Source organism: Lolium rigidum, chromosome 2, assembly GCF_022539505.1.
Source record: "Lolium rigidum isolate FL_2022 chromosome 2, APGP_CSIRO_Lrig_0.1, whole genome shotgun sequence".
NCBI lineage: Eukaryota > Viridiplantae > Streptophyta > Magnoliopsida > Poales > Poaceae > Lolium > Lolium rigidum.
The window spans coordinates 88,986,579-89,013,203 of NC_061509.1; the positions used below are offsets into that span (position 1 = coordinate 88,986,579).

The 26,625-nt window shown below is 45.2% G+C and overlaps 2 protein-coding genes across 2 annotated transcripts; one reads left to right on the forward strand and one right to left on the reverse strand.

Moving 5' to 3' along the window:
• Positions 1-13,530: 13,530 nt before the first annotated feature.
• LOC124686878 lies at positions 13,531-15,806 on the forward strand. The gene is made up of 2 exons (XM_047220768.1): positions 13,531-14,913; positions 15,571-15,806. Exons 1-2 carry the CDS (start codon positions 13,583-13,585, stop codon positions 15,572-15,574), a joined length of 1,335 nt encoding a protein of 444 aa, XP_047076724.1. The 5' UTR covers positions 13,531-13,582; the 3' UTR covers positions 15,575-15,806.
• A 4,378-nt stretch (positions 15,807-20,184) lies between these two features.
• LOC124689948 lies at positions 20,185-25,795 on the reverse strand. The gene is made up of 6 exons (XM_047223398.1): positions 24,710-25,795; positions 22,540-22,641; positions 22,048-22,452; positions 21,146-21,898; positions 20,293-20,490; positions 20,185-20,205 (listed from the first exon to the last, which is right to left on the reverse strand). Exons 1-6 carry the CDS (start codon positions 25,793-25,795, stop codon positions 20,185-20,187), a joined length of 2,565 nt encoding a protein of 854 aa, XP_047079354.1.
• Positions 25,796-26,625: the final 830 nt, after the last annotated feature.

The following is a 26,625-nucleotide window of genomic DNA, read 5'->3' on the forward strand; positions in this document are numbered from 1 at the left end:
GGTCGGGCCCCAAGGGCTGAGCGCGCCCGAGCGGAGGTCCATGCGCAACTATGAAGGGACTACTTTCACCGGACCAATCCCATTTACAAGACGCCATGCTTTCGTCGATGTTTTCATATGTCAAGGGACCAGCTTCCGAAGATCATGCATGACGTGAGGTGCTAGGATGACTTCTTCAATTTGAAGGCGAATGCCACAAGTAAACTTGGCTTCATTTCTTACCAGAAATGCAATGCTGCCATTAGGATGCTAGCGTATGGAGTAGGTGGTGACCTAGTAGATGAGTACATCTGCATGAGCGAGATTGGTTTCATGGAGGCAATGTACAACATCTGCAAGGTTGGGGTTGCGGTTTTTTCAGAAGTGTACTTGAGGCAACCAAATGTTGTTCACACTGCCACGCTATTGTCAATCAATGTAGCAAGAGGACTTCCTGGCATGCTTTTAAAGCATAGATTGCATGCAATGGGCATGGAAAAACTGTCCATTTTGGAGGGGGGGCAAGCTCAGTACCATGGCCATACGGAAGGATGCACAGTCGTACTTGAGACGGTTGCATCTCAAGATCTTTGGATTTGGTACCCAAGACGGTTGCCCCCCAAATGGACTAGTGTACTTTAGCTATTTTCGGTGTTCACTTGCCTTGCTGAATGTCAATCTCCACCGGTCTAGTATGAGCTCAATGGCCACCTCTATGAGAAAGGTTACTATCTAGCTGATGGTATATATCATGCATGGTTCATACTGGTGAAGACAATCTGCTTGCCCACAAACGAGGCTAAGGCAAGGTTTGCTAAAGAGAAAGAGGCATGTCTTAAGGATATGGAGCGGACATTTGGCGTGCTGCAAGAGCTATAGTTCGGTACCCTGCTAGGATTGGGAGCCATCAGACAACGTGGAAGGTCACGATTGTTTGTGTGATCATGCATAACATGATCGTTGAGGATGAGTGTGGTAGGATTTTCCTTGGCCAAGGCTAGGAATCCCAAGCTGAGAATATTGCGCCTCAGCCGAGACGACCAGCTGATTTGGTACATTTCCTGGTTGCGCAACATGACAAGGCAACCCAAATCCGGCTAAAAACGATTTGGTCCAACATGTGTGGAGTCATGTTGGAAACAACTAGTCCTCTAGTTTTATTTGATTTTTATTCCCATGATTGCCATTTGTGTAAAATTATGTCCTATGATATGTTGTATTTATTTTATGAATTTGGATGTTATGATTGTCTAATAAACTATGTCCTTTTAGCTTTATGTGTTTCACCTTTTTCATAACCGAAAGATGTAAAACTAGATTTAGAAAATCACTAACATGTGAAGATGGGGATGTTTTGGGGGCATCATTGGGGTCGCTGCCATTCGTAAATGGACCACAGGCCACCACATCGGTATCCAGGAGGACCGAAAAACAATCCGTTATGCGAAAGCCATTGGAGATGGTCTTATTAACCGATAGTTAGCATTTTCCGAGTTGGTGGCCAATACGCTCATTCGCAACAACTTCATGTCCCCTAGACGTTACTCAATAATCATCATAATATGGTGTTTGGTACCTATAAGGATCCAGTTGTATTAGTATATGTACCAATATATAATTACATGAAATTTAGCTGTATTTATAATTTTATATAGAAATGAGTAGTTGTGCACGACTGGCACAAAAATAGGCAATCAAAATTGCTATTATTCATTCCTTACTTTTATTGACCTTTGAGAGTTGAGTTCTTCATATGACTTAGATTGGTAGGGAGGTAGATACATAGAGAGAAGGAGTGGTGTTGAGTGCTATATTTGTAGATATATAATTTAATTTACTTCTCAACCGATTTTCCGATGTCTAGAACAATGATCTCTTATATTCGGTGGAAGGTACAAAATATATACACCACTTTTTTTGTTGTTGTTTTTATCCAGATGTTCTTAATGTTTATAATAGTTATAACTGATGACTATCAATGGTAAGAAAATCGGTAATAGTTAACTGCTTGGTTAGTTTGGAAGTAGTGAATAATCGAAATTCGGATGATTAACTGATTTAATCGGTCGGTAATTAATCGTTGCAACCTACACAAATTAGCACCCAAAACTTGTATGTATAAGAAATAAATAAATAGTATATGGGTCTCTATATGCCTACCCTATTTCTCTATAGCCCAAAATTCCATTAAAATATATACGCTTCTCCTATGTGACAAATATACTAGGTCATGAACGACAAAGGAGCCACCGGCTGCCACCATATTCATTCCTTTCGCTTCTCCTCCTTTGCCCTCTAAAGTTTCTCTTCTCATGTATCCAAGATCTGGTCGACAACGGTGAGCGATTGTTCAGCGACAGCAGGAATCGAGCTCCTAGAGGCGAGAAGCGAGTTGAAACTTGACAAACCTACTTGATTTGGACAAGGTAGCGGCTGGACGGATGATTTGCGTTGAAAATTTTATAACTTTATTGACCAAAGTGGACTAATTAATCAGGAATATTCCTAGTAATCAGGTTTTCAAAGAAATTAATCGGTCTAAAGGATTAATACAAGCGATTAGAGGTAATCGACATGGTCAGGTCCCTAGTAGCGCTTAATCGGCCTATTAATCGCGATTCGGCCTAATTTTTTAGCAGTGGTAATTATGTATATTTGAATGTATTTTTCAATTTCTATTTTGAATTATATATTAATTTACTTTGTAAAATATAACACCAAAGTAAAATTAAATAAAAGTTGCACCCTAACTTGCATTATAAATTAAGTTATGTGTACTTATCATGGCAACATTAATTGTTCGCCCACAAAGTATGATTATAATTTTTTTCCCGCATAAATGGTATTTAATTTAGCATAATGTTTACTTCGACTATAGAATAGTGTTAATTATAATTACTTGCCCATTGTATTAGTTTAACAAATAAGAAGATCATTTATGGAGTACTAGTTGAATGCACGTGCGTTGCTACGATTGTAACTTATAAAAGTGCGGGTACATGTTCATCCTCTAGCCGGAATTCATCCTAAAATCTAAAGGGTGCGTATAAACATGCAATACATAGTTTTCTTATGTAAATTGCAATGTAAGATTTGCAACAAAACAAGGAATAAAGTAATGCACAAGTTTTATATCATTATATCTTACTCTCTGAATTGTTAAGAAACCACTCAAATTTCAGGAGAGGCCGGCACAATCATTAAAGGGAGAAACATAGGATTTACTTGCAATTCAGATGTGAGCTTTGAGAGATTTAATGTGCAGGCGCAATGCATGTCTTCGTCCCAACCAATACAGATTAACAAAAACATATTACATGTATATTAATAATATTAAGTTAATCCCATTTCTGCTAAAACCATTTGCCAATACATAGCCCTAATATTATATTCGCAAAATGGTCGACGGAGAAATAACCACTTCTTGGTTGCCTTTATACATATGTTCATATAGACCATATAAAATGTTTGCTGAGATGTACTAATTTATTAAATTGAAAAAGTTGTCTTGTTTGTTTTTGGAATTCAGAAAAAAATAGGAAACCTTTATCATAGCGTTAAACCTTCTTAATTGTCAGGATCATTTTAAAAGAAGGGTAAATAGCCAACAAACCTCAAAATTCCATCTCTTGGGTACAAGAGGTGGACTGTTAGTGAATGGACATGAACCTCGGCTGTTTCTTGCTTTTCATCGCGTCACCTTAATTAAGGATAATGACCAGATGCATCTACAAAGGAAAATAAATACACTTAACTTGGTAATTACCTGACGGGTCAAAATCATGCATGTACACTACTTTTGCAATATGATGTTCATTCTATATATCTTGATCTTGATCCACTTAACATCCTCATCAACTTGCCAAGTGCAAATGATCTACAAAGTTTGGAAATAAATCAGTAGAACTTAAGCATACTTGGTACATAAACAACGAGCGTATTATGGATCATAGCACAAATGTCCGTGCCTTGCTACGGGTTATTTTTTATTTAATATTTTTTACTTCCGCTGTTTCATAATTCTTAGTCGCGGATTGAAATGTATGTTCAAATTTGAGACAACAATTATAGATGGAGGGAGCATATAAGTGATAGTGTCAACGAAACCCCCTTGCGATTCCTGCCAACTTCTACGCTAGGTAGCGGAAAAGAACTCCACATAAGTTTATTGATGAGTTGGCTAAACCTTTTTTTTTTTGAATTTTCACCGGGGGGGAACGGGTCCCCACCTGAATATATTTCATTCAAAGTTGCCTATGAGACTAATCAGCCTCTACAAGATAGGGTTCAAGTGAACCGGAGTTTTACAGGGGATACAAGAGAAGAGAAAGAAAGAGGAAAATAACACACCCAACAACACACAGAAGCAAGAAAGACAAGGAGGTCACTCCGAGAAAACCTCGGAGACAGTTGACCGATGAGAAAACCCATCGCGGCACAAGCATAGCGATCACAAGAAAGAGTTAGCGACACGGCAGCAAGAGGGACATCACAGCTTGAGGCATCCCGGGGTAATCGAACGGCCATGGTCAGCCGAGACCCAGCGACGGCACTGCACCGTCGACGTGGTCGAAAGGCAACGCGCATCCGAGACCACTCGGCGCGCCGACACCACCTGCGTCGGGGGAGTGGCCGAGGGGGGCGCGCGGCCGAGACGACGCCACGACGCCTGTGTGCCTACCAGCTGGAGTCGAAGGGCATCACAGAACAGAGACACACCAAGAGCACTCGCGCACGGAGCACCCTCACCACACGTGGGGGTCACCGCCGTAGTCGAAAGGCATAGCACCACCGAGAGCAACCCCAACCCCACCTGGGTCTGATATACTCGAAGGGTGGGCAAGCCGAGAGCACGAGCGAAGACCACCCGCGCCAGCCATGCCAGAGAGCTCCGACAAGAACCCGCTGCAAGAGCATAGCAACCAGCATGGAGAAACCACCACCACCACTGCCACGGCTCGCCTCGGTAGAGCGAGACCGCACCCATGGCTGCCAACTGCAGAACCAAGGGGTACACCAGTACAGAGGGAGCAGCGCCCTCTAAAACTGATGGCAAGACAGAGGAGGCTCAAAACTCGGCCCCGACGGCTCCCCTCGTGGGGAGCAAGTCGCCACCATGGTCGCCACAGCAAAACCACGGCACCAGTCAGCCCCAACGGCACCCCGCTGAGGATGATGACCGAGTACAGAGGTGGACAACCCGCGCAACCACCAGAGAGCACACCACCGACCACCAGTGGCAAGCACACCATGGGCAGCCACCCACCACCTAGCACCACGTCGGTCGGTAAAGTGGGCCAGCCCAGACCACCTAGCCGGGAGGCATCAGGAGCCCGGGGGAGATGCCCGGCACCACGCCGGGAAGCACAGCTTGGGAGCAACCGGCCCCAAAGCTTGGGAGAACCGGCCCCAAAGCACCACCAACCAGCCAGCCACCACCACCAACGCCGACCAGGGCCAGAGCCGGCCACCACCACCCGCAGAGAGAGGCGCCAGAGCCAGCCCATGCGGGCCCAGATCGGGCCCGCCAAACCACCGATCCTGGGAACCGTGATGGCCGCCGCCACCAGGGACCGCCAGGACCGCCGCCGCCGCTGCTGCTGGCCGCCACGCCGTCGCCGCAGCAATGGCGCCGCCGCGCTCCAGCCCGCGCGACGCCCAGGCCCGGCGTTTTCGGCCCGCGCCGAGCACACCACGCGAGGGGGGAGGGGCCCCGCCGCCGCCCACAGCCGGCCTTTGGCCGACGGCGCCATCCGGGCGGCGGCGAGGGGAGGGAGAGGTCGGGGGAGGGGCGAGAGGGGGCGGCGGCGGGGGGGGGGGGGCCTCTCCTGTCGCCCGCGGGAGCGACGAGGGAGAGGCGAGCCTCTAAACCTAGATAGAGGCTCCTGTCGAGTTGGCTAAACCTTCACAATATATGTACTAAAATAATATAGATTTTAGTCAAATATGAAAACAACAAACAAAAGAGCATGATCCCCAGCCGAAAGAAGAACTACTAATCTTTCGAATTTTATATATATCATGATTGCTCATCTTGGTACATTAGAAAATTATTTTTCCACATCTTGTTTGTGCATCCTGATATCTTCGACAAACAACACGGCTGAAGCAGCATGTTGTGTTCTTATGCCATACATGAGTAGTGCACTTCTGTGATCCTTCCTCAATATTGCTTGTTTTTTCACACAACATAGAGAGAAAGCTTGCTTCGCAAGTTCAGTTACTTAGGACAATGTCCAGACTTGTTGCTGCAAATGATGATTAATTACATCAAGGATGTATATCACGCCCAAATCGAATCTCCCACGGTGCTAAAAAACAAATTGAAGTAAACATCAAAACGGCCAGCTCAGACGGGGACGGAGAGCAGCAGCACGGACCTGGCGGTGCGGCAAGCGTCGGGAGGTCTTCCTGAGCCCCGAGTGCAGGAACCGTGTCAGGAGATCCGATGCAGTCGTGCTCGTCTTTACGGCCGCCGCGAGGACTGGGCTCAGGAAGAAGTCCATGCGTCTGGCCATGATCTTGTGCATCTACGGATCTACCAACAAACTATTGGTACATGCCCGGACCGCTGGTGGTGCTACATATCGTCGGCACCCTGATGCCCCTCAGGCTCATGTCTTACCGATGTACGGTGTTCGCTGCATACGGTATGAAGCCTGGGCAATGGGAATCTCGACAACCAGCGTGTTCTTCCGATGTGAGCACACGTACTTGTCCAGAAAGAGCACAACATGGAGCTCATGATGGTTGATCGTGCTTGTCGAGTGGTAGCTGCATCGCAGAGTCACGAACCAGCACGGAGGCGAGCGAGACGCCCAGATCGGCGAGTTTCTGGTTGTCGTCGGCATCGGAGGCAGCGGCGTTGCCGGTGAGCCCGACCAGGCCGTAGCATTGTTGGTCGTGGGAGATCTTGAGCGAGGCGCTCCTGGTCATGGGACACGGAGATCTCGTCCAACCTTAGCCCCTCGACGATCTTGGACGCGCTCATCTCAGGCGTCGTTGCGTGTTTTTTTCCCGATCGCTACAGGCGGGAGACCGGTGCGGGAGTGGGACAGACGATTTCTTTTTTTTAATCGCTGCGCGGGGAGATCAGGGATGCGCGTACGACGTACCAGTCCGTTTGCAATTTAATAATAAAGACTAGCAGAAGTGCCCGTGCGCTGCACCGGGAAAAAATAACACCGAGGAAAAACCTATTCACTCTTCTTGGTACCACCGTTAATAAAGGTGGTCATGTTTTCTCATATTTATGACAAACATAATTAATCCTAAATTCTAAGAACATACTTTGTTAAAAAAACTTCATTCAGTAAGTGTTGTTATTAATACCTAGGTGGATTGTCTAGAGTACTGCGACCACCAACGAAGTAAAATCTGCCAGATTAGTTGTATTTCCAAATTTTAACTAAAGTACTTCCTCTGGTCTAGATATAAATATATGTACAGTATTAAAATATGTCTAAATACTTTGTATTCGTACCTTGTCATTGCTAACCGTCAACATAGCTAATCCAGCAGTACCATAGAATTGATTGTTTGGCTTGCTCTGAGCACTCGTTAGCCATACTTTGCTGGTGGTACCGTGATACCACAACCACTAAATTTGATGATTACCTCTGAAGCAAGCGATTCCGATCCACTGTTTCAAGAAAAAAGGGATGGGTTTCTAGTTATGGAGGCTACCAGCCACGATTGTGATTCATGTTGTAGTACGGCCGCGCAGCCAAAGTCTGACATACGATGTTGTAGGTGGAGTCCGACTGCAAAGAAGCAACTCCGCAATGTTCGCACCTGGCCGGCCCCATTACAGTCGACGGCAACCAAGCACGACTGCACGGAGGAAGGACGTGAGGATTGGAGATGATTGGCATAATCACAATCAGGCTTTCGGCCAAGTAAAAAAAAGGAAGACACCACTGCCGTCTTGTATTAGAGGATCGACATCATAGCCTTGAATGCCAATTATTATAGAGATCGGTCTGATCGTCAACACGGTCCGTAGAATATTGGATTCCATGGATCTCTGATGTTGGAAGCACTTCCTCCACTTTTTAGATCTAGCCATGTCCTAGAGCAGATGTCCTAGATCACAATTAGCCTGCCACCGTCTGCCCGCCTGCTCGCCAAGTTTCTCTATTCCGATGCCTCACGGGATTCAATCGCTGGGATGCACACCGATGCTTGCATGTAGCCCCGGCCGACAGGCACAACAGTCTCAGCTCCACGACGCTTGCCTCCACGCGATTTAACGCAGCCAGCCGACGGGGCTTAGTCAGTGCCTGCGTGCGAAGGCCGCATCACCAAGGCGCTCGCCCCCGCCACGTTTCCCGCTGCTTCGCCCGCGTTACCAGCAGCACCGCGCCTCTTCTGGCGCCTGGACAGGAAGGGGGCCGATAAAACATCTGTAGCTGCAATTTTGGCGGCGGCGGAACTGAGCGGAGGTGGTTGCAGACGATGGCGGCGAGGGGAGGATTTTGGCGCATCGGCTCGGTGCGGCTTTTATGGAAGCCATCTAGAGGTGCGATTTGGGCCAGGCCCATGCATTGGGAAGCAGATAAAGGACGGACGATCGGACTGTGCTTCGGCGACAAATCTGAACCGGTACGGTCGTACCGGTGGTTATATGTAAATTGGTGGGAGGGCAAAATCGTCCAAAAAAAAGCGTTGACGAAACTTTTTGGCAGAAACCTTAGCTCCTTTATTATTAGGTATAGATATCAGCATCAGAAATTACAAACCTGTACGAGTAAACATTAGACATTTTAAAAAGAGCACCAGCGCTTTTCTTTCCACCGAATTTTGAGTCGTACTTTGTCCGTTTGCTGATGTAGTTACAAAAAATAACATGGTTTAAAGTGTAAAATACATCTTGGTGATTGTATGAAGCAGAAAAAAGTCATGTCATCTCCACCTGCCAACTTATATCTCGACTAATTTCGATGTGTGGATCTTCTTCACTTGTAGGGTCTCGTCTAACCACGCCTAGACACCCTCTTTTAAATTTATAAAGAACTTTATTTTTTACAATATAAAATTAAATGATAAGAAATCAAGTAAACATTCGTGTACAAAGCTACTTTAATTCGATAAAATAAACAAGGAAGAACCTATAAGCTAGGGAAGTTTAGAACAACAAATATGTTCTTTCCGGAAACAATCAACTACTAACAACTGTGTTACCACTTCAAAAGTTTAAACCAAAATAACAAAGGTAAAAATGACGTGGTGGTATAGTCCTATGTGGCTAGATTGATTAGAGAAATAAGAAAGAGAGAATTGAAAACCTGCCTAAAGATGCAACCTTCAGGCATGTGAATCTCATGTACTATCTCTACACTATGCGATGATTCCTCAATTATGCAAATCTTCAAGATTAATCTCAATAGGCTACACCTGCCATGAACTATAACACCTTCCTCAATAGCTGCCTGAAATATCAAAACGTGATTAGAGAATTGGTAGAGTGTAGTTTACAGAACCTGAAATGGTCGTTGACTGAGTAGTGATAGGTTCGCATTAAGGGTATCTTCAACTTTCAGCTTCTTAACGCTCTTCAGGTTTATTACAGTAGTTAGTTCTGTGTAGTGTAATTATGACGATGCTATGGTAGGCTCTATGATCTAAATCTATTTATTTTTATTGGCACTGGCAAGATTACAAATATATAAATCAAATAGTCGTAACTCTGGAAGAGAGCTCACCTATTACCTGAATACCAAGCCTCGCCTGCAGAAGTAATCAACCACAACGTGGATACCATTGAAAGTTTAACTGCAATTCACATGTGTATGTCGTCATCAGACAAGGTTTGGTCTGTCTCCTAAATCACCAAAGGAAACCTAAAGCGTGAATGAAAACCTGATCAATAGGAGATGAACAAAACCTTGATGGAGCCTGCCATCAAGGAGCTTGAAGCCTTGGAGGTGCAGGGGACGTGTGGGTGCGCAACGGCGGCGACGTGCAGCAGGGATCCAGCAACGGGCGTGGAGAGCTGCAGCGGCGGAGTGAAGGGATCCGGCAGCGGGCGTGCAGCGCCGCGGCAAGCAGGACGGCGAGGATGTCGGCGTCCTCGACTACAGGGCTTTCCCGTTGGACAAGGCGGCAGCTTCATCCTAGCCGCTGGCCAACAGGGTAGACGCGTTGGCCACATTTTGCAGGGCAGCGGCGTGCGTGGACAGGACGGGTGCGTGGATGCACGCCAACTTCATGCGGCTCGTCCTCCGTGCGTGCGAATGAACCTGCGCTTCCTGGGCCTCCTGCGGCCACGCAGCTCACCTACGAGTCGGAAATCCTCGACGCCATCCTCTCGCCGTCGTGCTGTCAGGGGACATTGCGCTCGCCACGATCATCCAGCGCCGGCTCAAGGCCGATCCAGTGTTCCACTTCGCCCTACACCACGGTCGGCGCAATCATGGTTGCGCACCAGGAAGGCGGCGAGCTAACCTAGCGCATGTTTTCTCCATCGCATCGTAAGGGTTGGGGATAACAAAGCAAAGAAAAAGGTTTGGTTTGGTAAGTAAAGAATTCATTTGGCAAGCGAAGAGAGAAATTAACGCGGGGATTGGGGAAGGCAGACAAAGTGGGAAAGTAGTGCGGTAATTATGGTGGGCGGACTATGCATACTCGCGGTAATTAGATCAGACGTACCGGAGACACAGATATTAGATTGTATGGTCCGGATTGTTTTAATGACGACCATCAAAGTGCGTTGAGTGTCAAACGACCAACTCCCATTTAATAGTAAAGATAAAGATAAGAAAATTTTGCGTATTAATTCTCACCTGAATGTATTAAATGCACTTACTCCCTCCATTTCAATGAATAAGCGCACCCTTTTTCAAGATTTATAGTATTTATCAAGATTCAATTGATGTATATAGGAAATGCTTCGTGAGATACGACCACCATCGTCCCCCTCCCTCTTCCGGCGACACGGGGGTCAACCACAGCTACACCGCCACCACCTCCTCCTCTGCCATCCCGTATCCATGTCGTCATCATCAGAGGCCGCCTAATGGTGGAAGGCAACATCGTGGAGTCTCCACTTTCCATTTTCCCTATTCCCTAGCATATAGTCATTCCACATCTCAACGAGATCAACAGGAACCGCTGATGCGAGCTTGTCTAGCCAAATCTTGTTGTCAGCGCCCTATGAGGCATGTCGTTGCTCTGGCCGAGGTCGTCCAAGATTCATCCCCTACGAAGGGTACGACCATTGCAAGCATTTCGAGCAGCCGATCTTATTGGTTTTGACTTTTAGCCAATATTTGGTTACCGATGCACTGAATCTAGCGCCATTGTTGCCTCTGATGGCGGGAGTCCATTGGCGGCTCCAAGATCCACTTGCGCCAGTACCTTGTGGTATGCCGACTGGCTATTAGCTGTGATTACCATGGTCTCGTCAGAGGTGTGTGCATGTCAAGGTGGGTCGATGACCGGAGGTTCTCCATGCTCATGTTGACTGAGATCGCTATGTGCTGGTGGTAACAAGGAACAAGAAGGATTGGGTGATGATCGTATGTGTGCCTAGCGATTAGTACTTTGCAGCGGTTCTTGCCAAGTGGTGGTGACAATGCCAAACTTCATCCTTGACGACACTCTTGGAGTTACCCTAGGTGTGACCTTCGGCGGTTGTACCTAGCAATGTGCCTCCCTAGTCATCTTCTTGTTGAAAGCATTGTCTAGAATTTGGACCTTCCCGAGGGTGAAATCCCGAGACCTGACCATGTTGATTAGTTCGAACGGTGACGGTGTTTGTGCAGTGTTACCTCCTACAGGCGTTGTTTTTGGAGAAATTTTTTTGGAGCCGAGGTGTTGTCCCTACTAGTGATGATATTGTTGATGCAAGTCTCTATGGTGGGGTCTTTGTTTTCTTTTTTTTCTTCTTCTTTTGTTTTTTAGGTGTGTGTATGATTCATGTCTAGATTTGCTCTAATCCTTTTGTTGTTGCATAGGCAAAAGATGTAATTGGCATTAATATATTTTCTTTATTAAAAAGGAATATTTGGTATAGAGCTGGTATCATTAAAAGGTGTTTTTTAATACAATCTAACCATACCAATTATGTACCATATAATTAAGAGATTGTTGTTCAAATATTTCTGTCAAAGTTTATCTGAAACGACTATATGGAATGGAGCTAATAGCATTTAGAAGCAAATTCGTGCGATGAGGTTTGTCTGAGTTGGCATGGAAAGCGTACAAGTACAAACCCACCCAAACCCGTTGCCTCCTCCGCTCCTCTTTTCTCCCACCTCGGCTTCTCCTCCTCCTGCCTCTCTCTCTGCTCTTCTTGGAGTGAAAATTTGCCATTTCGGGAAAGAAAGGTGGAAGGGAACTCAAGACGACGCCGTCGCCGCCTCGCCTCCTCCCCGGGAAGGAAAAGAAAGAAGAATCGGACGGATGTACATGGCCGCCGGCGAGGCCGCCACGGCCTTCGTGGCAACGAGCCTCGACACCCGCATCGCCGTCTCCTTCACCGCCTCCGCCACCACCGTCGCCGACCTCAAGCGTACGTTTCCTCCTCCCTTCCTGGCCTTAAGATGAACCCCCATCCATCCTCCTCCAAAATCTCCGCCATTTCTTGCCTCTTCTCCGCGAATTCGCCCAAATAATGCTGCCTCAACTAACAAAAACCCCATTTTGATTTATCGTCCTGATGATTACTGCGTCCGGATCGTACGTGCCAGGCATAGTGAGCGACGAGCACGCCGCGTCGTTCCCCCACATCGGCCGGATCACCGTCGAATCCTTCAAGGTCCCCTGCCTGCCTGCTATTTCTTCTGTAAAACCCCAATCTTTATTATCTGTGTATGATTCAGGAATTTGGTTGATCACATCGCTCCTTGCCGCATCAATCTGCCTTCCGCAGGTCAGGCGCAGAGGTTCCTGGTACCACCTCGCCGACTCCGTGGCGCTCCGGACCGCCTTCCACGGGGTCAAGGGGGCCTGGCACCTCCAGGCGCATGTTCTGCCTCACCCTGCACCTCCAAGCTCCGGCAATGATGACATGATCCACCGTGTGCTCTGCTCTCAGCAGAATGCCGTTGGTGCCGTGGCGGCGGCGGCTCAAGGGGCACCCTCCTACGGTCCGTCGATGGACCGGCAGGAGGATGGACATGATCGCATTGGTGATGCCTCTGCACTGACTCCACATGTCAAGCGCAGCAGCACTGTAGAGGGAGGTGGGTACGCCATGCGTGGTGGAAATTCAGATGCTGATGTAGCAGATCCTGTGAGGGGGCAACGGGCAGGTGTGATTGAGGATCCGAGAGGGAGGAAAAATTTCAGGGAGGGAGATGGAGACCGTGATCAGAAACTCCTTGTTGACTGCGATGACCAGAACAAGTGCAGAGATAATTCAATGTCCAAAAGGATATGTGCGCGAGAGGATGGATCTTTTAATGAAGTGGATGCCAATTCTGCTGGTAGTGGTGGTGCGGTCGATGCGCACTCTTCTGATGATGAGATGCTTCAAGACGAAGGTGCTTCATGTCAGCACGATGAAGGGCTGGATTCTGTTGAAAAGAAAGAGCAGGCAGTATCGGCCAGGCCAGCAGATGAAGTTGAATCATCAGTGCAGTTGTGTACCCATGAGACCATGTCCATAACTGATGATAAAGAGTCACAACTCTGCTTCTCAGTGAACAAGAATGTCTCCACCCCCGCCACAGAAGAACATGCTGATGAAGGAATGGCACAGGGGAAACTGGTTGAGCAAAAAGATCACCTTGACAAGGACGATAAAGTACTACAGGGAGATAACTCCAAAGATAGCTCGGCCATTCATTCTGAGTATGTATCTGATTCTCACCAATATGAGGGGTCATCAAGGGTATTTAACTTGAAATGCCGCAAGAGTTCAAAATCTGAAATACTGACTGATCAGGTTGCTGGCCACAATTTTGTTGGTTCAGAAGTTGAAGTGACCCCCATTGAAAGAGCATCCCAGGAGAATCATGATAGATCGGTTAAGAGACATGGTTCCATGTCTGCTACTGTTTTTGGCCCTTCAACTCCTAATTTAGAATTGTCAGAGATGAAAGTTAACAGCACCGAGCTAGATTATCATAGAAGTAATCCCCTGCCGCATGATTTGGATGATTCTGCGCGTAGTTCGAGGGAAAAGCTGGTCTGTGGCCACAAGGAACCATGGTTAGCTGAGGTGTGCAACAGTGCAAGCAGCAAGAAAGGAAGAGATCTTCCCCCTTGCGCCGAGTCCACGGGAGAAGGTAATTCTTCAGAAAAAGAAGCAATGGCGCGCAGAGTTAAGGGAAAGGAGCTATGGACAGCCAAGGTGTGCAACGGTGAAATAAGAAGCAGGGGAACTGATCACCCACCTCGTGCCGAGTCTACAAAACAATATAATCCTTCAGAAAAAGAAATGACGGCACACGAAGTTGTGGAAAAGGAGCCATGGACAGGAAGAATATGCAAGAGCGAAAGAAGCAGCATCAAAGGATTTGATCATCCACTTTGTGCCGGCTCCATGAGAGCAGGTAATTCCTCAGAAGCGAGACAAAGCACAAGAACAGTCACATTGGTCGATATGGATGGAACCAAATGGGAAATGCAATTGGACGACTCTTTCGAGCTCGGTCCGCAAGAAAGCAGCAGTTTCACCTGGTCAGAAAAGGAAAACAGCAGTTCAGATGCTAAAGAATTCCAGAGTCCTTTGGCGAAACCCCGTCAGAATGCTGAAGAACGTCCACAGGATGCTCAGAATGGAGGAACTAGGGCACCGACCGAGAGGAGCAATCTTCTGCGACATGGTTCCTTCAAGACCCCAGCATCCAGCGATCGAATGGGATCGAAGCATGCAGGGGCCACATCAGCTGATGGCGCTGAAGGGGCTTGGGACAAAAGAAGGCAACCGAGGCAGGTGGTTAGGAAAATACCGAATAGCAGGGCAGCGAAGATATATGGCTACAGGTAAATATTCAGTTCATCGAGATCCATGATACTTTTTTTCATCATGTGTTCACTTATTACTTTCTGTTTCTGCCCCCATAGTTCTTCTGAGAAATGAGTATCATCTTTTCCAAATTATTTTAAGGAGCCACTTGACAACAAAAACCAGAGTAGATTCACTTTATGGTTGTTTAGGTGTCTTTTCTCATTGCATATTTGTGTAATGCCCATGCTTTAATTTGATATCCCTATTTAAGCAACTAGTTTGTTTAAGAATGGCAAGTGTTAGAAGTGATGCAGCTTGGGGACATTTATTGCTTGTAGACATGCTCGTATATGCCATGGCTGAGTTATATGCGTTAAACTAATTTTGTGAATAGTTACATCATGGATCCCTTTGAAAAACTTGAAAGAAAGATACTAGGTAGTATGGTAAATGAAGTGATACATTTAATTTTGATCATTTTTTGTAATATCATGCCTGCTATACTAGATATCACTGCTGCTTGGGTGCCTGCTTCGTATCTGAATGTGAGAATAAACTGTGGACCTGACTGGCAAGCAAGAGAGACCCAGCATTTTTTATGATTTTCCTTGCGTATGTTGTGACATTATATGTGTTGCTTCTGTTTCTGTGAAACAAGTTTCTCAAAATAACAGTGGCCGATAAATGTGTAGGTAGGCTGAAGGTGAAGGCAGTGCTTGAGTTAAGATGTTGCTGAAAGCTGGGTCGCAGGTGAAGAAAACCTACCCAGCAGGACTGCAGGAGGACATTGCATTTTGGCTTGGAAACCATCTAACTAGACTGAATGGCCATGGACGTTTATGGCTTTGCTTTATGCACTTGAGACTGCAATTCTACTTCACGTATGTATGTAATGTGAATGATCCATTCATCGTGTCGAACCTGAAACCAAAAAGGGCTTGAAAAACAGTTGCCAGCATCTTTTTGTCTACCGCCCAACTCCAGCGTTGTTGTTGACAATCACCCCAGGTGGTTCATCCTCGCTAGATGTTCATCTGTTGCAGGTCAGTCTCATGGTTATGTCAAAAAGGTTCTGTTCTAGCGGTGACTGCCATTCTCCGCTTTCTTTTGATATGACATTGTCAATTAAACGATTTTTTTAGGGACGTGCGAGAATGTGCGTCTTATTTTATAGATAGATGAAAAACCAAATACAAAGTCTACACCTACAACACACAGGGCCAAAGCCACCTTAGACTAAGGGAACTGCTCACAGAACCCCCACAACTTTGCACCTATCCGCTTCTCTGACAATTGCATCGTGAAGAAAAGCTTATGTCCTACTCTTGTTCTTGAAGATTCAATTGTTCCGCTCAATTCAGATGGACCTGAGGACAAGAGGGAGTGCACTTGAGGCTGCAGCTTGGCAGGCCAAGTCAGAGTCACCTGTGGCCACCACTCAAGGAGACCATACACACTTGTCGCAAGAAGGGATGCATGATTTAGCCACTTGAGAACCTCGAACCAAACAGTCCTAGAGTAAGGGCATTGAAGGAGTAGACGATCGATAGTGTCGGAGTGCTGCGAACATAAAGCACATGAATCAACATTTGATAGGCCGTGCCTCCTTCTTTCTCCAGTCCAGCACCGATTCCACGACACTTTCCATGCAAAGATTTTGAATTTTAGGGGCAGCTTGCACTTTCAAATTGGATCATGCCACAGCCATAGGGTTCGAGCCTCAAAGAAGCAATTAAACAAGTAAAAGACATAGATTAAAAGTTGGATATGCCTATAATTTGGGAACCACTATGGGTTCTCAGGCATAAAAATCGCATTTTGAAGAAACTTGTTGGATGTCACAAATCCAGATTTTGAGTGGCGCATTGACTCATTTCAAATTCCGTGTCAGCTGTCAAAGAAGACAAGCCCCTAAATTAGCAATGTTGCTCATCTTATAGGAATTTCTCTTGACTACGTAAGTCCCAAGTCAGGTGAAGATGCAATTCAGTTTAATTAGATCTACAGATAATTTCCTGACACAGAAGGATGAAAGGTAGGAACTCTTCATTGTACAGCTAGCGATTATGAACTAGGACATGTTGCTGATCTTGACACAAATCTCAGCCTATCCCCAAAAAACACATAAAAGATACGACAGTTAATGCACAACCGGACGAACAGAAGCTCAGTTAGGCATCCAATGTCAAACCAAAAACGCATTATCACCACATAGTGCTAAGATATCGAGAATTCAAGATCAAAGTGTGCATGCTATTAATAGAAGATGTTTCTAGTCTACTAATCTAGCCTGGCCCATGCAACTTGTGTACATCACCCTAACGGCAATAGAGAAAATATTGATTTTGGCATTTCAGTTGACAGCTACACCTAGTCATGCCAAGATATCCAGATTACAGGTTTGAAGTTTGACTGCATGGACCAGACAATCTTCGTAGCTTTGAGCAGCTAATTGACAAAATGAGCCTTTAAAAATAAAAATAAAAACGCTCAAAGCGGAAATCTGACACGAACAGGCATGAGTAGCAAGTGACAAAAAGAATACGAGATCACCAGATGCTCCTCCTCTCTTCACACTGGCTCGGGTTAGCTGTAGCACCTGAAAACAGAAGAGTGCTGCAAAACAAACAGGACCAGGTTAGCCACATCAACAGCTAGTATTCGCCACTTAGTGAACCAATTAGATATTATAGCTTATCTAAGTGCAGTTCTTGGTTGCAATATAGGGTTTACACAAGACAGGTTTCATGGATTCTAATTTATAATGGTCTATATTTATTCACCAATGTTTGGATTTCCTGGACGTTTTTGCCTACTTCATGCGACACATGAGCTTATGTGTTTCCTGCTTGCAGGGCTCAAAGAATTAGAACTTTGCATGTGTTTCACGTGTTCTTTAAAGTTTGATTAACCTGCCTGAACATGTGTACTTAGTGCTTGCATCAAACAATTAGTTTTGGCATGTGATCAGAAATAGGGGTGGCAATATCTGAGCACACTTGATTGAAACCCGATTTGTTCTAGGGGAAGAAATTGCAAAAGATAGTCATGACAGAACTAATGTACAAGGTTCATGAATGCAAAAGAAGTCGAAGGTGACTAAAATATTTGTGTCACGAGTGGAGTTATTTGCATTGGCTAAAGTATTCGGATACGAATTGGTCTATGCAATTGCAACATACAATATTTTGATAATGGTTGGAAGTTGACTGACGCCATGTACTAAACAATGCTATCTTTAAAACAATGGAAATGCTTCTCTAAATGTATGTGTAAAGTACTTCATGATCCAATTTGATTATGATCATGGTTTTAAAGGCACCGCTTAGGCGTCCAGGCGCTCCCCCACCGCCTTGGAAAATCAACCGCTTTAGGCGTCCAAAATGCCCGCCTAGGCATCAGAGCGCCCCTCTTCGCCCTAAGACGCCCTAACGCCTTTAAAACCATGATTATAATAGAATGTTATCAGTTATCGAGTAGTTCTAGCAAGTGATCGAGCAAGGTATTCTCTGGATGGAGCTCTTTTGCGAATAAAGGGAACTTGTTTTGCACGACGCAATCTTGTTTCTATCGTAAGCCATCGTAGAAGTAAATTATTTTTGGTTCCACAAGAGTGGTTGATCATAAAAATGAGTTCGCTTCGACTATCACAGCTCTTAGAATAACTCACCATCGTCCGTGAGTGATTTTTACAACATTTTTTGCAACCATGCATATAATTTTCCTTTCGGCATGATAACCTTGATGTTTTTGTAAATCTCAGGCTGAACACACAAAAGCAGTCATACTTGTCAAAAATAATGTCATGGTATCAATGTTTCCCTATTTCAGGACTAATCAGTCCATATTATTCACTGAACATGATGTATATAACTAATTTGGGTCGAGGAGCAGACAAATTACCCCTGCATATTTGCATTTAAATAGGGTTGCTTCATCAGATACTGTTGTGCCATATTGCAAGTTTTTTGAAAGCCTGAACTATCCAATTTGTACGGGACTGGCGTTTAAGATTTATTACAGAAGTCAAGATGTGATTGACGGGTCTATCTTTCAACAACAACATCATAGCCTTTTTCCCAAGCAAGTTGGGGTAGGCTTGATATGAAACCCAGCAGAAAAAAAGGAAGCCAAAAACAAGAACAAGATGAGAAAAGAGAGTAAACTAAGATTCCGGCACATGGATCGCTGAACCAAATGTTACAGGCACAAAGACATAAAGTTCTTGGATGTGGTAAAGTATAATCGCTACTGGAGTTAGGTTTAAGATTCATTGTTCATTAGAGGTCTGTCCCTCCGTTCCAATTAGTTGTCGCAGTTTTTTTCTAAAATGAAAACGACCCTACATACTGAAACGTGTCTAGATACAGACCAAGTATAACCCAAGCTGCGACAACTAATTTGGAACGGAGGGAGTACATTGTTTACTGTTTTACTTCCGGCTCAAATCAAGAATAACTATAAATGCTTTGTAGGATCAACCACGAGCTAAATAACACTCTCTCCATGGATTAAAAGGAAGAAAGCCAGTAGTGTGGATTGTTGTTAATTGGATCCTTTTGTCTAAACCTTAGCTCGAACATTTTGTGCTTCCATGGTTGTAGTATTTGAAACTCTACTCTTGGCAGGGCAAAAAGCAAGAACAAGACATGGGCTGTGACTATTGCCGTCGATCATGAATGCACAACAAGTTTCTATTTTGACTCCTCAATGCATGATTATTGTAATAGGGTTATCATGCTTATGTCCTAAACTGAGTGTTCCTTGTGTATAATGGGCCTGAAGTAGTGAAGTTGTTACTACCCCCGTCCCAAAATATAAGAAGTTTTGGTAGGCTATTTTAGCCTACCAAAACGTCTTTTATTTTGGGACAGAGGTGATAGAAATTAAGAACCTTGTGCTCATTGGCGGAGCCACCGGTTAGATAATGGGTGTACATAGTCTTGCAGATATCATTTTTACATGGGTTTTCTCATTTATTTAAGATATGTTGCTCTAAACTTAGCTAATCAAGTCATTTTGTCAAAAATATTGGGTGTACACATTTGTACACCCAAGTCCCCAAGTAGCTCCGCCCATGAGTTGTGCTCTTCTATTGCCACTTTGGTTACAACCTTTTAAGAGGTAGAAACTTTATGCACTATTCTTAAGGTTCTGTGACAGGCATCCTACTAGTTGTATCAGAAAGATCACTGACCCGAAAAGAAAATCACTGTTCAAGAGACCAAAAGGTACCTTGCAGTTGATAGCATCCACGTGGTAAACAGTATGTTACTGCTTCGCCCAAGCAGTAGATGTGGACGAGTTCAGTGGTAAGTCGAGTCATACTGCATTCATAAGCAACAATAGATGTCATTCTGAAGACAGTGGTAAGTTAAGTCGTACTGCTTCTGAACATTGTGACTGTTACGCACCTGTTTCTTAGTGAGCTGGTCTGCTGGATGGTGGTATTTGCAGTTCATCTGAAACCTACAGGAGCCATGCCTCATGTAGTTGAAACACCGAGGTTCACCAGGCCTTTCAGGGTACACAGTCTGTTCTTGTTTCTGCACAACATTCTCTGGCCTTGTGAAAGTATCGTTTGCCAAGTCAGTTATGTGATCAAATGCTCCCTGAAACAGCATAAGATTCATGTGTCAAGCTTCATGCACTAGCCAACGTAACCAAAAGTCCGAACTGATGCCACGTATACACTTCAACAAGCGCCACATGCAGAAAATAACAAAAAAACGGAGGAACAATTGAGCGTCTGTTTTGTTTCTATTGGGTGACATGACACAGTTCTTCTGATAAGTGAGCAATATTCAACCAGATAACAATTGTTATAGTACAAAAAAAGGTCGAAGCATTTCACTTGAGGTTGTAGATAAAAAAAAGTATTTGCTACTACACAGATAACCAACTTAGTATTCCTAGCAGCTCCATAGTCCATGGATAGAACAATCATTTTCTTCCCAGTAAGCACTTTTTAGTAAATAGGAACCGAAAAGGTTCAAAATGGACTTCATTCATACGAGGTAGTACATAGCACAACAGAAGCGTCTCATGTACACACAATCACATCAATAGTAACATACTCACTGCAAATTGAGCAGAAATTCTGACCACAGAAGTCATTATGTTTCTATTAGCATAAATGTCAACACTAGTGAACATCTCTATCAGCTAAAAAGGCAACAGGGATCAGCCAGGCAAAAGGGAACATTGAAAACTAGTTATGATTGAATCAGTAGTGTCTACTTGAACGTCAATAAGATGAAGACATACCTCTGTAGTTGAACACATATCTTTGGGATGACGAAATTCACATGCTGACCCAAATTGACATTTTCCAGATTTCATATAGAATGGGCATTCTGGCATGCCATGTATTACAGGTCTAATCTGATCAGAGTGAGCTGGACCTGAGGGATTCCACCCAACTGGAAGTCCATCTCTTGGATGGTGAAAGATACATGCAGACAGAAATTTACATTTCCTAAATTGCAGGTAGTACCGGCAGTCTGGCTGACCAGGTCTCTCAGGATACTGCTTTTGCTTGGGCATATGGTTTTCTAGTGTGATTCCCGTAGATTGATGATGTTCATCATTGACAAGAGATTTTTTTGCAGTCGTTGGGCTCTGCGCGGTAGGGTTTGTATCCTTTGGGTGATTGAACCGACATTTTTCCATGAATCTACAGAACCGGTTTTTCATATAGAACGGGCAGTCTGGTTCCCCAGGTCTCTCAAGATATTTTGTCTGTTCCACTGACGGAATTTCTGGATGATATCTAGTTGGGTATCTGTCTTTTGGTTTTGGGTGGTGATAATTGCACGCTGACGCAAATTTACAATCACCGAACATCTTATAGAAGGAGCATTCTGATCTGCCAGGTCTCTCAGGGTAATCCACATGCTCCTGCTTGCACAAAGGACCATGTGAACTATCCACATGCTCCTGCTTGCACAAAGGCCCATCTGAACTATCTGCTGAACAGCAACCATCGGAATTATCTGAAGTAGATGACCAATTTGGATCCTACATGAATCAGATAGGATAAGAAATTATCACAAAGGCGTAGACCAGTCATAATCCATAAAAAGTACACAGTAGGTGTCACAGAAGTAGCAATATCGAAGCGATATGTGCAAATACAGATCTAAACATCAAAGATTAAAAAAAAGTACCTTTTTCACCTTTCCTTCTGTACCAGGCAATACTTTTTTGGGAGGTAAAAGCATTCTCAATATGTTTGGTGGCAGGACCTCTGAGCTAGATGATGTGTCATCTATGGTTGCATGGTCAGAGGACTTCTTTGAGTATGATGTGTCATCCAAGGTTGCATGGTCAGAAGACTTCGTTGAGTAAGATGTGTCATCCAAGGTTGCATGGCCAGAAGACTTCTTTGAGTGTGATGTTTCATCTAATGTTGTATGGTGGTCATACGAATTCTCCAATTTCAAAGTACTATCCTCCCACCCTGTTGGTGCATAGAACTGAGCATCAATGACATGCTCTGGGTGGTTAAAGTTACAGCGTTTGCCATATCTGCAAGCACCATTCCTCACATAATAGGTGCAATTTCTTGCTCTCTGAAAAGTAAATTTAGACTAAATTTCAGTTTCAGCATCTGCCAATATAAATAACCTTTATTAGAGGAAAAAAGATCATAAGCATACTTCTCGTATGGGGAGGCCAATGCGGTTCAGTTCCAGAATATCTTCAACGCCATGATTTCCTTGTTCAGAGGGACACCATGAATCATCAGGCTTGGCTTTAAGCTGTAGCAATGACAACATCAACAAAAAGAAGGAAAATAAATTACTAAATATCTCATGGACAAACTAGTGAATGAGGGTATATAATCAGGGTTTTCAAATGTCCACAACATTTATCGGCAGATAAAACATTAAAATTATTAAATCATCTCCTGTTTATTCGGGACTAGTAAGGGTGCGTCAGACTACATTTTTATAGAGAAAATTCAGGCAGATATACTCGGTTCATGGCTTTTTGTTGCATTTCCTTTCATGGCCATGTTGCATTCATGTTGTGTGTTATATCGGTGCCATTAAATCAAATAGGAAGATTTTGCAGTGCATAATCTACAAGGTAACCTCCTATTTATTGTTTACATATAACAAGGTGGACGTGTCTCATACTGAAAGCACAACTTGGCTGAAGAATTCTCTCAAAAATGAAAGAAACAAGTTAACATTGACGATGCTGAAACCTATTGCCTATTAGCGCTTGTTTCCCATGGCTAATTTTCTGGAATCTCTGTGTCAATGATACTACCACGGAACTCTTTTGTTTCCACTGTCCCATGTGTAACCAAACAAAGTACATCTCATTGGAACTATAAGCGCTTTAATAAGAAATACTTATCTGGTGTGAGATATAAAATCATATTTTCAATGTGGTGTGCCTAATTTCATAATTGTGTATTTTTCTATCTTTGACGAAGGCGTGGCGAGCTCTAACAAAGTTTGCTACTCTTCACTTACCAAATAAGAAACAATGATAATAATTAGCGCGCCAGTTAAGTTTGCGATATAACCATTGTAAGTCTGAGTAAATCATGATACCTTAGCCTACATTTGTTTACTCATTTAACTAATTTTAGTCCTGTCCTGTAGGAACAGGATGATTAATATGCTGAAAGGAAGGTTATGGAAACATGTGATAGTTATTTTCTGCTTCATGGTTAGGTCAGCAGAGTAATTCCTACCATGGCCAATTCTTTATGAACAAGATGAAGGTAAACATTGATCTTTAACACAATATACACTATGGATAGGAATTTGTATATGTGCCTGTTCCTCATGTTTATGCAACAATCGAAGTTTCTTTAAATCATACCAACTAACAAGGCTCACTTTCTAATATTAAATGGTATCACTGGCATCAGAAATCCTTCTAGGTAGTCTCATTTTGATGTACACAAACTTGCAAAGTAGCATGACATGAATGAAAGTCAAGTAGTTGCTAAATGGAGAATCGCCTTCTTTTGGACCCCCATGCTCAAGCAAGCTAGGCTACTTTATTTTTTAGAATTATTAGTACTTTATTGCTAAAGTTAACTAAGCATTATCTGGAAACTCATAATGTGTATATATCAAGCATGGTGACTAATGCATGATTAGGTGGCAGCACGGGGATGTAAGGATGACTTGGCTCCTTGGAAGAACAGAAAAAATAGTTAGTGCGAATTTATGATAATGTAGGACCAGAAGTTTCATTTTAATTTAGTGTTAACATTATCTCGAAGGTTTAAGGGTGTTACCTTTCGCCTGCTATGGGTTAAGTTCTAAAAAGACTCACATGCTGATCATTCTGCTTTCACATTGCAGTAAAGGGTGACACACAGGAAGATGCATGAAAGTTGGTTAAATGCAGGTTTTAGCTCAGTGATACTAAATGTTATGTTATTTAGCCTATTCAGAAGTTAGCAGTGCACATTTTCTTTGTGTATTGATGTATCCATCTCCAATTTGTAACAGAATCAGAACACGTTATTCTCTAAAATTATGGGTCGACTCATGACAGTTCACTGTTTATTGTCAGCGGAATTCACTTTTTCCATTTTTCTTTTTACCAGCACAGGGAAGCGTGCCTGTTCTCCTAGTATGTCATATATGTAGAACAATCATACAGTTCGTGCAAGTGTGTGCCTATTGAATTGAAATATAGATCAAAGGAGTAACTACACAGCGGAAAGGCGAATGGAAGACAGAAATAATTTACACAGCCTATTGTGCTAAACCAAGATGCAGCATTGTACTAATAAGTAAAGAAACAAACATTGTTTAATTACAGAACAGTAAATCAAATGATATCAGATCTTACCAGTGGGTGATGTTTCTGGCAGGAGAACCCGTGTTTGCAGGTCCCTTTTGACATGTAAGAGGGGCAGTTCAGTTTCCCAGGCCTTTGTGGATATGGCAGCCTAACCTTCTCCCTCTTCCCTGTGCCCATGTCACTGCCACTAACCGTGGCTGAAACCGCCTCAGAAGATGGAACCGTGACGCCCACCACCTTGTGTTGATCCTGGACATCTACGGTAGTGGCGTGCATTTTGATTTCAGTTCCAGCGATGACGCTTTGCCCCACCAAGTTGTGATCTTTGACAGCATTGTCACCATCCATGGCTGTGTCGGTTGCACCTCGCTCCACCGCCGGCTCCTGGTCGTTATCCCCGGCGTCATCGCCATCATCCTCAGCTGTTCCCAATTCACGGTTGCCGCGTTGCTGCACTGCCTTCTCTTCTTGATCACCAACAGCAGCAGTGCCACGGCATGTGGTTCCATCGCTCGGGTGGATGGCATCTCGCTCCTGACTGGCAGCTCTCAGGTGATCAGCGGTGCAGACCTTCTCTTGTTGATCATCCCCAGCAGCAGCAGCGGCAGACGTGAGAAATGCCGCACCTTGTCTGTGGACTGCACGTCGCTGCTCCCCCGGCTTTACCTTGTCCCCCACGACCACAAAGTTGTCTTCTTGGGATGCCCCCGACTGCCTGAGCATGGCGCTGGTCGGAGTCGGAGCAGCGCCGTCGTCGGGGCTGCATTGGTTGCTCGCTGGCAGCGGCAGGTGCAGCCCTGCTCCGGCGGCGGCGCGAGGCCGTGCCGCGGCAGCAGCGGCTCGGTCTTCATCCTCCTGGGAAAGAGACGGGGCTGGGTGGATGCGAGGGTGGTCGGGCTCAGGCCTGAGGTGGAGCAGCAGGCCGAGGCCGACCTTGGGGGCGGGGGCGGGGGCGGGTGGAGGCGCGGGGCGGGAGGCAAGGGCGCGGATGGAGCCGAGCAGCCTCCTCCCGAGGCTGGTCTGCTGAGGCGGCGCAAGCGCAATCGATGGCGAGGGAGGGGAAGGCGGGGTGGTGGTGGTGCGGCTGGAAGGACGGACGTCCTCCGCGTCGTTCTCGTCGGCGGCGCCGATCATGGTCGGCGGAATGAGGAGATGGTGACGGAAACCCTAGCGAGATGAGATGAGACGAACCTGCATTCCCCCAACTCTCTTCTGCGCCTCTCTCTCTCTCTCTACGCACGCACGCACGCACGCGCAGATGAACCACACTCTCTCTCTCTAAAACCTCTCTCAAGGAAACCGTACGGGAGGAAGAGAGAGAGGGAGGGGAAGCGTACCTCGTAAGCCAACTGGGGTTTCGCACTGCCGCCCCTTCCCTTGTCCACTATTTGCACTTCCATGCACTGGCCGTGGCTCTCACCCGATACACGCTTTTCTTCCAATTTTTGATGCTCACCGGTCAGACCATCTCCAATATCATTTCAATAATAGCGATCTAAAATTTTGGTAGTACTCCCTCCGTCCCACGGAAAATGTCGGACGCTCTGTACAAATGATATTTTACAAAGAACCCCTTTATAGTTATAATTCTTCTCCCATCAGGTCCAATCCAAGATCGTGTTTGTGACCGTCTCGGCCGTCCCCCAGCCATCCCTCGCCGTCCGCCGCCGTACGCCTCGGCCGTCCGCCGCCGTCTGCCGCCCCCACTTGCCTTCCGCAGCTCCCTCCGCTCGACCAGGAGCTCCGCTTCCTCCTCATCTCCTCCGTTCAACCAGGAGCTCTGCCGGTGGGGCGCAGAGAACGAGCTCCGCCTCCTCCTTGTCCTCCTCCGCTCGAGCAGGAGCTCTGCCTCCCCGGGATCGAAGCTGTCTCCTCCAAGCCCGTCCGTCGATTCCCCACATGACCTCGACGCCGTCACGTCTCCTCAGGCTTCCCTGAGCCGTTCAAAAGTTTCAGGGTGATCT